The sequence below is a fragment of the Photinus pyralis genome, unplaced genomic scaffold (genome assembly GCF_008802855.1).
Source record: "Photinus pyralis isolate 1611_PpyrPB1 unplaced genomic scaffold, Ppyr1.3 Ppyr1.4_LG4, whole genome shotgun sequence".
Lineage (NCBI taxonomy): Eukaryota > Metazoa > Arthropoda > Insecta > Coleoptera > Lampyridae > Photinus > Photinus pyralis.
Genome location: NW_022170511.1, coordinates 20,748,460 through 20,760,283, shown reverse-complemented (window position 1 = coordinate 20,760,283; position 11,824 = coordinate 20,748,460). Strand labels below are relative to the sequence as shown.

Genomic DNA, 11,824 nt, shown 5'->3' with positions numbered 1-11,824 from the left:
GTAAGCAAATGATTCAAACCGACGCAATCAACTTTCATTAATATTAGGGTAGGTATATAAAAATGTAAAAATTAACAAATCATGTCTCTTTACCATTACTCGCTCCAACAATGCATGCTAAAGTAAGTACGTCTTGGGTACGATCGTTTAATAATTTAATTATTTGTAGGCTTTATTATTACTGAGTTTGGCAACATGCATCCTTTGTGCTGATATTCCCATACTAAACCAGTTCCAAGACAGCACACTCGATGGACAATACAAGTACGGATACCAGTCAGGCGTAGAGAGTAAATCTGAGCAACGCACTGCAGATGGTCGTACTATTGGGAGTTATTCGTACTTGGACAAAGAAGGCAAGTTACAACACGTCAGGTATTCAGCTGGAATCGATGGTTTCAAGGTGCTCACATCGGATACGCCAGCCCCATCTCAATTCGTAAGCGGTCCTCAGCAGTTGGGAAGTTTTGCAGCTGAAACCCCGGAAGTGGAAGCAGCCAGACGACGACACCAAGCCGCGTATGAAGCCGCGCTTCGACAATCTCCAAAGATTCAGGAGCATGCCCCACACTTCGAGCACTTTCAACGTCATTTCCAAGGTCCTCTAGCTAGACCAGTCTTAGATTCCCAAGGGCTTCTAGTGGACACACCCGAAGTGTCTGCCGCCAAAGCACAACACGCTGCCGCTCACGCCGAGGTTCGTAAAATTCTACCAGTGGTGCCACAAACGAACCAAGGACCACAAATCAGCTTTCCATCATTGCATCACACGCCACAGTTTGACTTCCCTCAAACGCGGACGGTAACCAAGTTCGCCGAGGAGATTCCACGTAACGCATTGGGAGAGACCCCCGAAGTTGCAGCTGCCAAAGAAGCACATTTCGCTTTCTACGCCAAAGTAAAAGCCCAATTGCCCGATAACAACAAGTCGCAATTTCCATTTTAATGTAATATAAAACATAAATAAAAGTCTTTCATAAGAAGTATAAATTATATAGTGTCGCGTACTGAAATTAACAGTTAAAATACGAAATAAATGTATATAAATAAAGTAGGGTTGGAGGTCTCAATAAAAGGAGAATGTTAGGATATTTTATTATCTAGGGGCTAGAGGTCATTCCTTCGACAAGGGAGCGATGTATATTTTTATATTTTTGCTGATGCGACATAACTCCAACAGTATTCTGTGTTCTAAATTACTTACAAGTTCGGAAATTGCACGATTGACGAAAAGGCGTCCTTTGCTTTTACGTTACAGTCATCATTGCGGATTTAAAATTTAGGTATTTAAATGGTTGTGAGTGTTTATTAATGCCTTTCATACATTTTAATAAGGACATCAGTTTTAAAAGTGACAATTACAGCCCTAATGAAGACACAAATTTGAGTAAATTGTGTAAAAGGTGATCTGGGTTCCTGCTAAGTTATAAATGTATCATTGGAGTATTAGAGGGAATTCTTACACTAGGACCCTTTGTTACCTACAATTTTCCGCATTCAGCACTCCAGATTGTCAATCAAAGTACTCCATGAACGAGTGGAGGATGCTTACGAAATGAAATACTTTCAAAGGAACAGAAGTGGACACCTGCATCTTCTATAACTAGGTTTTCGAGTCAAAATGTAACGGTTCAAACTTTTGTTCAGAAATTCCACAACAAAACAAATGATACGAAAGAATGTTCGGTGCCATGCAACTGGCGCAACCAATGCTGGTTTAATGAACTCTCCCAGCGGCCATCTGGATTCTTATTTACAATGCAGATTGCAAACCTAGAGGGATAAACCACTGAATAAAATACACAAAAGTGTAAAAGAAATCCAGAATTTAAAAAAGAATTCCAAAATTGCAATATAAATAATTCCACTAATTTTCAAAATTTCCATTGACTGCCAAAGGATTCCATTGAATTCCAATAACTTCCAAAAAGAATTCCAATTATCTCCAGTGAGAATTTTGAGTTTATATTAATGTTGTCAATGTAAAGCTGTTAAAAAATTGATATTTATCTATGTGCCTAAAGTATTATGATGATTTAGTTTCGAGAAAAAAAATTCTGTCATAATCGTGAAGGTCAGCCACGCAATAATTTAGTTAACTTTTAGCGAAGCTCTTAGAGCGTGTGGTTTCAGCATCTGATTGCTGTTATCATGGCGTCGAACGGTGAGTGCTGAATAGTTCTATATGCAGCTGAGAATAAATCCGCAGCTAATCTTCAGGTCCAAAGACGAAAACCTACACTCTAGAAAAAAATTAAAAATGGGACTTGATGAGTGCAGCTGCGCCGTATCCCCTCGCTACCTTTTTTTAAATATCAGAACAGCTCGTCTCGCCTCACTGAATTACAAACTCTTGATGATTTCTTTGGTTTTGATCGCAATGGTCAAAAATGCACGAAATCAATTTCGTGAAGTATTCAGATATTGACAACCAAATCTGACTTAACATGAGCTTCGGCGTCGGCTGTTGCGCCGCCTCACCTCGCGACTTTACAAACTTTTAAAAGTTTCTTTGGGTTTTTACAATAATAAACATGCACGAAATTATGTTTGTGATGTATTTAAATATTTATGGCATCATTTGACTCCACATTAGGGTATAGCTTTGGCTTCAGCGGCTACGTCGCATCACCTCTATGCCTTTAAAACTTTTGAAGGTTTCTTTGGCTTTCTTGACAATGATAAACGTGCAGGGAATTATTTTTGTGATGTATTTAAATATTGATGTCATCATGTAACCCAACACGAAAACATAGTTTTGGTTTTGGCTGCTGCGCCGCCTCACCGCGCTACCTTACAAACTAATGAAAGAAAATTTAGGGAATTATTTTCGTAGAGTATTTAAATATTTATGGCATTATTTTTTAACGAAGCACCCGTTTTCTGCCTGGAAACTACCAGTTTTAGTGATTACACTGTACAGGGTGTTTTTTGGGAGCTTTAGTTAAACGTTTCTGGGAAAGTAAAATGGGTAGGTTTTTGAAAATGTGTACTTAACAGATATTTTGAAGGCCGAATCGATGTAAAATATTTTCAAAATGGCCGCACTTCCGGAAACACCTGAAGTAGATAGTAACTTCGTTATTTTAAATGGAAACCCGTATTTTTTTATTGCATTTTTGGATTCTACGTGAAATTTCAGTTCTTTTAATACCCATATGTCGATATCTGCCATTTATGGTTTTTAAGTTATTTTGACTTTATGAAAAAAAATGGCGCATGCAGATGGCACCTTGATAATTACTTGAAAACGGTTATAGTCATGGAATGAATCGGGCTTTCTCTTAGTGTACTTAAAAAAAGGTGAAGTTGCGTACAACCGCACCCATGGAGATCCAAATTTAAGGAACTTCAAAGTCTATAAACTCAGTTTTTTTTAATGGAATGACCATGTTCTGACTATTGCATGATATAGAGAATCGAAATTGGCATATTTTGATATTACATGTTCCTATAGCTATCTTTAACAGTTTCTGATTTATTCCCATTTCATTGAATTGATCTCGGAATTGATGCCATTTTTTTCGCATTTTCTTTTTAGTAGTTGGCCATGATTTTATAAGAATCGAATTTTAAACAAATCAAGGAATGGATTCGTTAATATCATTGATTCTAGTCTAAATAAATCATTAATAAATAAGTCATTTATTAAGGATATAGGAAGGAAAATTTTTGAGAAATCTAGACAGAGTCGTTCAACTGAATTTCTTAAACAACGTATAAGTCTGGAAATTCAGAGAGGTATCTGTTCTAGCAACAATTCCATACCAAAAATGTTTCAACGAAGTTTTTTATATTTTGCAATGAATTTATTTTACTAATCTTGCATTTGCAATTCAATTCATTTTCTTAAATATTCTCTTGTACAGCTTTGTATCACTTGTGCTTCAACGGTTTGTAGTGCATTTGGGGGTTCAACATTTCCAAAATTCATACAATTTCGTTTCAGTGTTCGAATGAATGTACGGCAAGCCGCGATTCTGTCCATTTTACCATAAATAACAATTAAATTCCAAAATAGGTGAAACCACTGCCAGAGATTTTTCGATTTTTGAAAAACTTATGTTAACCTATAACAGTAGGTGATGGATTAGTCTCACTAGATTTGTTTAAAATTCGATTGTTATAAAATCATGGCCGACTACTAAAAAGAAAATCCGAAAAAAATAGTGTCAATTCAACAAAATGGGAATAAGTCAGAAACTGTTAAAGATAGCTATAGGAACATGTATTATCAATATATGCCCATTTTGATTCTTTATCTCATGCAATAGTAAGAAAATGGTCATTCCATTAAGAAAAACTGAGTTTTTAGTCTTTGAAGTTTCATATATTTGGATCTCCATAGGGGCGGTCGTAAGCAACTTAACTTTTTTTAAGGGCACTGAAAGAAAGCCCTATTCATTCTCAATGCACTGATAAAAATAGGTTGCCATGACTACAACCGTTTTCAAGTATATTCAATTATCAAGGTACTATCTGAATCCGCCATTTTTTTTCTTAAAGTCAAAATAATTTAGAACCATAAATGGCAGATATCGACATATGGGCATCAAAAGAAATGAAATTTCACGTAGAACCCAAAAATCCGTTAAATAATAGGGGTTGCTATTTAAAATAACGAAGTTACTATTTACTTCCGGTGTTTCCGGAAGTGTGACCATTTTGAAAATATTTTACATCGATTCGGCCTTCAGAGTAACTCCTAAGTATAAATTTTCAAAAAACTACCTACCTATTTTACTTTCCCAGAAACGTTTAACAAAAGCTCCCAAAAAAACACCCTGTATATGAAAACCCGGTATCAAGAATCGTTGTAAGTTCGGAAAGTATTTAGGAGTAGAAGATAGAAGCAAGCGTACTCGTAGAAAATTTATTTAATATTGATAACAGATACGTCGCTTTATCTCACATTCCAAGGAACAACAGGGCATTGCTGAACTGCCGAATTTGGAGATTTCATTCCGACTATTGGGATAACGATAATTAAGCGTAATTAGTTGACTGGTTACAGATAAGAGCCTCCGATTAAGACAAGATTACATCCGTTAAGTGCGCCCTTAAAAAACCTAAATTTTGACACTGATCCCGTATTTTAAGACATTTGGGAAGGACGTAATTAAATAAAGAAGTTCTAATTTTTGGATGTAGATAACCGAATACGCTGTGTCGGTTGAAAAAACCGTCGTTCCCCCCATATTCTACTCGATCATCATAGGGTGACACTTTTAAAACTTTCAATAGGCGATATCGTTTTTTATATTAAAGGTATCACAAAATGGCTAGAATCGAGGGGGAACCAAAAGGTCATATAAAGAAGGAACCAACGTCAACCTCGTACCCCCCGCCACCCCCATGCCTAAATTTTGAATTGTGACGTATCACTTGTGATACATCATTGGAAAGCTCTTAAAAAATGCTTTTCAGAAATACCAACACTGGTACATTTAAACATCTTTTTGCATTCGACCAAAACGTAACTTCAACCGAAACGTAAAATCATTGTAAACCTTCTGCCAATTCTGATTTTAATTTAGAGACGTCAAACACACCAAGCTTAGGTTCTGCCGTCGCGACTGTTGCTATAGAAACAGAATTGTCATATATTCTGGACGTCATTTTATATCGTGCATTTGAATAGGAGTGACAGATGTCATTAGAATGCACACTCATCTGTTTCAGTTTATCTACCCTTACGGTTAAAGCGATCACTTTAACCACTCTTACTGCTAAAGAGAGACTTAGCCTACTCATTCAAACCTATTAAATGAGGCAAAGAGTGTGGCGATACGTCTGAATATTAAAAATAAATAATAAATAATAAATAATAAATAATAAATAATAAATAATAAATAATAAATAATAAATAATAAATAATAAATAATAAATAATAAATAATAAATAATAAATAATTTTTATTAATTTAAACTACCCATTGCAGGGTCTTTTAATATTATTACAATCTGATCAATTGAGTAGATCAATGAGTAATTTTATTCTAACCTACTTGATTACCTTTGGGATTCTTAAATCTAAGGTTTTACTCACTAGTTTGCCTCGTGTTCTGATAACTTAACTACACTAAACTTAACATGTAGCCCAAATACCGCACAATACTCTGCTTTGCACTATCACTATTTCACTAGCTCAAAAGGCTTCGTCCTCTTGAGTCTTCTTACCAGGTTTGTGTTGTCCAGGAGCTGGATAGCCTCGACGTTCACATGGTGGAGCAGCCTTTTATTCATGACTTCTGGCAAATTTGGCGATATGTAGTTTGATCAACAGTATCTTCCTTGTTGTGTAAAAACTGTGTTTGCTTTAGGCGGAGCAGGTCTTTGAGGTTGTTTAGGTAACTAGGTTTCTTGAGTTGCCTATTCTTGATTTCCTGCATTTCTTTCGCAACTAAACACCCACGGTAGCTGGCAGGGTGCCGTTTTCCACAATGAACACATTTTGGGGTTGCACCCTTTGGTTTTTCACAGTCCGCTGTGAGATGTTTCCCAGTGCATTTCACACATCTGGGTTCTTTAGCGCAGTAGGTACTTCTGCGTATGTGCATAAGCTTGGCACCGCTTACACTGCGGTACTAAGCTGGATTTTCTAATTGCCTGAATTTGTACTCTTATGCCCATGATGTCTGTTATTCTGAAGATTTTGCTAATATCTTCATCATTTCCGAATCACAACATGAACATGTTAGTGGCTGTTTTGTTTTATACTTCAACTTCCTAGTAACTTCAAGAAGTTAGCTGTTATGTAATTGTGAGTACACAACATTTGAACTCAAATGTTACCTAAAGTGTAAGAAGTGAATGCAATTCAATATGCTAGGGCTCATAATTGGGGTGAACAGGTAAATAAGTATTTAAGAATTATTGCGAAATGATGACCCTTATTCACAGATGTCATCAAACCATAAAAACACACGAACGTCCCTATGCCCATACTATAGAAAGAGAAAATCATAATAACTCCTACTACATCAATTATTAATTTTATTTTAATTTTTTAAATTTTAGTATTAATTAAATGATAGAGTGTATCTCACAAGAGGCATCGTTTCTGTATTACTGTACTTGTTACATGGACATGGACACATGGTGTACTGGCTCATTCAAGTTGTTAATGAGGTCCGTTGTCTGATCATCAACTCCTAAAGTTAAGGTGACAGTTGTAAGTGAGCAAATGCAACCCACGATTGTACCTAATGGATGAAGACATGAACAGCAACATTATCGGCAGCTACTATCAGATTTAACTCTATATCATTATCTACACAACACTAACAGTACCTCGTTTTGTGGTGTAAGGAATGGTTTTTTAACTTTTGATCCTCTTCTTTTGTTTTTTTTTGCACACACGTAAATATAAATGCGCACTATACTTAATACAATGTTTCCACTTTTTCTCCAGGGATGCATTTTAATACCGTTGAAGTAAAGAACGTATATTCCCTATAAATATCGCATTGAATTTCGACAGATTTCTCGCATGCGCCTCTCCCTATTCTATCCCGCCTGAAATATTACGGATACGTGCATTATACGTCAACCATTGTAGTTCAAAAATAATATATTTTGTATTTATCGCACCGTCTGGTTGTCAACGGCAGTGATCATTCATTGTCGAGAGACAGTTTTGAGCAGCCGTTCACGACAGAGATATTGTTCAGGAAAAATATGACCGCTTTTAGAGAAACAGCTCGAGCATTCGGATTTGTCCTGTATCAATATATGTCATTCCTTGCACATTTATATGCAATCTCCGCACATTGCTGCTTCAAATTTATAACTTCCGAAAGATTTATACAAGCAAAGATGCGAAGATGTATTAATCCTCAAAAATTATATGGTAAATTACACCAATACGGCACAACTCTGCACATGTCACAGATTAATCTTGCGCGACATTCCCTTCTTAAGCGCAACATATCTCCGATTTCTTTATACATAATGCATTACAACTGCTGTCAAAACCATTAGCCGCAAATACTTCAACTTTTTCTATTTGGGCCTTTCCTTAGTTGTCTTATGTTACCGCTCCTGTGTAGTATTTGTCTCGTTTTTCACGTAATAGAAGTAGAACTTGAAAAATCTTTCCAGTTAGTTAAATTAAACTTGGTAGTTTAGAATGCATTAGGAGTCATAAACGTTAATGTAATTTCACAAGGTTGAAAAGGAAATAATGAAACAATTGCTGAATTTTTCAACAAATGCAGACTTACCTATAGTTGTGGAATTTAGAAAGTGAACATTCTCCTTAATCGCCAAATGCCAAAATTACAGATGACCAATCTTTGTTTCACGGGCTAATTATATACCTAAGAATAAACTTTCTGGGTAACTTACCCGATACCCATCCTTATAAATAGGTTTCTTAGGAAGGGGCATCTGCAAGAATCCCATTTGCTCTAAATCTGTTGCAAATATGAAGACCATAAACAAACATTTGAATGATTTTCATGCTGCATTAATTGAAAGATCGTCAATTTTACATAAAATCATTCAGGAATCAAAATCTTACGAAGAAGACTCATTTTTAGTATCCGGGATGTTTTTCTTGGTAGCAAAAATGTGCATTGAAGGCAACACATCAACTGAGGCAAGGGATAACATCGTTCAATTCCCTTTCAAAACCCCCAATTCGAACGATGAAATAATCCTGATCGTCAAACTTGTAGATGGGACACACTTTGGTAAAGTCTCTCCATTTTTAATAGCGAAAACTTTGTATGGTATCGTTGGTGAACTGAAACAAATAAAAAAGATTAGAGATGGATTGCTTATTGAGACAAATTCTAGCAAACAATCGCAGCTGTTACAAAGGACAACTAAGTAGGTCAATTTAATGTAAATGTAATTGCTCACACTACACTAAACCAATCTCGAGGAGTTGTTGTGTGTCGTGATCTATTGAATTGTACCCTCGAGGAAATAAAGGAAGAGATGGCGAGTGAAGGAGTCATCGATGTTAGGCGTATTAAGACCAGAATCAATGGAGATTTGGTAGACACTGCTACTCATATACTGACTTTTAATAGACCCAAAATACCTGAAAAGGTTAAAGCAGGATTTTATCGTTTAGCAGTACGTCTATATATACCGGCTCCAATGAGATGTTTTAGATGTCAGCAGTTTGGACATACTGCTGTCAGATGTTCAAATAAGCAGATATGTGTATGCGGGAAAGATATGCATGAAGGCATGCCATGCGACCCACCCATAAAATGTGTGAACTGTAATCTCGACTGTAATGGAAACCACAATGCTAGGTGTAAAGACTGCCCTGTATATAAACAAGAAGTGGCCATACAGGAAATTAAAGCGAGGGAAAACATATCACCTTCCAGTTCTTATTGTTGTAGAGTACGGACGTGTATTAGTTCACTCTCATAAAATTCTTAGTTCGGTTTATTTTCTTTTTTTAAAAAATGCCAACCATAAATGTGTGCAGTGTTTGTGAAGGTGATATGTCCAATGATAAAGACTCAAAGTTGAAATGTGACCTTTGCACCCAACCTGTGCATAATACTTGCTCTGGCCTATCTCGGTCAGAAATCCATTGTATGACCTCGAAGGATCGTCGTGTTAAATACTTATGCGACAAATGTTCAAGCGAACGTCTTCTTTTGACGGATTTAGTCAAAAAGATTATGGATCTCAAAGATGAGATTAGCATTCTGAAAAAGCAGTCAGCTATTGATCCCATCAATGATTCAGCTTTTCGCGAAAACCTTATAGCGGAAATGAATGAACGTAATGATAGAGCCCGAAATGTTATTATCTATGGTATTCCCGAAGCATCTAGTAGCAACGTTAGTGATATACAAGCGCACGAGATTACACAAGTCAAGAATATTATTGCGAATACTTCCTCCATGTCTGTTGAACCTGTACGCGTCTATCGTTTAGGGCGTAACATTACTGATAAACCGCGACCGATTAAAGTTGTGCTCACTAGCAAGGATGACGCTCTATTGATTTTGAAGAACAAATCCAAGTTACCCAAAAACAACATTTCTATCTCTTCAGATTTAACTCTAATGCAACGGGACTATTTGAAGTCGCTCCGTAACTCACTTCAGACTCGAATGGCTAGTGGTGAGAAGGATCTTACTATCAGGTACATTAGAGGAGTTCCTAACATCGTTTCCTCAAAAAACTAATTTTAAGCCAAACAAATAACAATAGTGAATTTTTGAACAATCTTAAATGTTATTATCAGAACGTTCGTGGCCTGAGATCTAAAATCGAAAGTATATATATTTGTTTGGTAGCTCCTCTGATTACGATATTATTTGTGTCGTTGAGTCGGCTCTCACAACTGACATTTCTAACAATGAAATATTGCCTGAGAACTTTCAAATTTTCCGTTGCGATCATCAAACTGATATCATTAATAAAAAGTGGGGTGGTGGGGCTTTTGTAGCGGTCAAAAACACCATAACTAGTGAACAACTTGACTTATCTAGTATTATTACAATAATACCGTCGATTGACATTGTTGGTTGTAGATGTACCTTTGGGTATTGTATATTGCATGTTTTTTCTATATATTTACCGCCCTCAACTAATATAAGTGACTTTGAATTATTCTTTGAATTGTTTGGTCAAATGGTTTCTCATTTTGGTTTAGTGTTAATAGTAGGCGATTTTAATACACCCAACTTTAACTATCATAATGCCACTGATAGAAGAACTACTACCGTGAACTTATTTTCTGATATAACTAATTTATGGCAATATAATAATATAGTGAACTCTAAACTGAGACTTCTGGACTTAGTGTTCTCCAACATAAACTGTTCCGTTTTTCATGATGATGTACCTGCTGTTTTAGAAGATGTGTACCATCCTGCTTTAGGCATCGTACTCAGCTATAAAATGTCGAAAATCAATAAATTTAGCGTCAATAACGTCAACAAACAATATAACTTTAAGACAGCCGATTACCCTAATCTCTACAATTCTATTCTACACACGGACTGGTCGCCTCTTAATTTAATTACAAATATGAATACCGCATGTAATGAATTTTATTCTATATTGTATCGCAGTTTTGATAGGTTTGTACCTGTATGTAAACGTAAATCTAATAAGTACCCTTCTTGGTACACACGTGATATCATATGCTCAATTAGGAAAAAATCTACTGCACATCGCAATTATCATAAATATAATGATAGTATTTACTTGCATGAGTTCAAAGCTTTGCGTAAACTACTTAAATCGCAGCTGACTTTAGCATATAAAAGTCATTTATATAAACTACAAATGTCTGTGAGAACTAATCCTAAAGAATTTTGGAAATTCATAAATTCAAAGAAAGGTTCTTCACGTATTCCTGGCATAGTTAACTATAATAATAAGTGCTATTCTAGTCCGGACTCAGTTGTTAATGCTTTTAAGAGCTATTTCAGTAGCGTATATCGTGTTCCGTCAAGTTATTCTTCTTCGAATTTTAATTTAAGCAGTTATCAACAAAACATATGTATTGGTACAATTACTGTTGATGATGTTTTACTGGCCATTCGTAAACTCAAAAATAAAACTTCCATAGGGCCCGATTTAGTACCATCCTTTATAGTTAAGGACTGCGCTCAGGTGCTAGCTCCTCCGCTAGCGTTTTTATTTAATCTTGCTTTACGTTCCCAAAACTTTCCTAACCTTTGGAAGATTGCAAATATATGTCCTATATTAAAAAGTGGTGATCCTGCGGACATTCGTAACTATCGTCCCATCAGCATTATAAATAACTTTGCTAAAATTTTTGAAATCATCCTCTACAGTCGTATATATCCTCACGTTAACAGACTAATATCCAC

At 35.9% G+C, this 11,824-nt stretch overlaps 1 protein-coding gene across 1 annotated transcript; it reads left to right on the top strand.

Moving 5' to 3' along the window:
• The first annotated feature begins 19 nt into the window (after positions 1–19).
• On the top strand, positions 20–978 carry LOC116168977. Its single transcript, XM_031485008.1, has 2 exons — positions 20–122; positions 170–978. Exons 1-2 carry the CDS (start codon positions 111–113, stop codon positions 944–946), a joined length of 789 nt encoding a protein of 262 aa, XP_031340868.1. The 5' UTR covers positions 20–110; the 3' UTR covers positions 947–978.
• Positions 979–11,824: the final 10,846 nt, after the last annotated feature.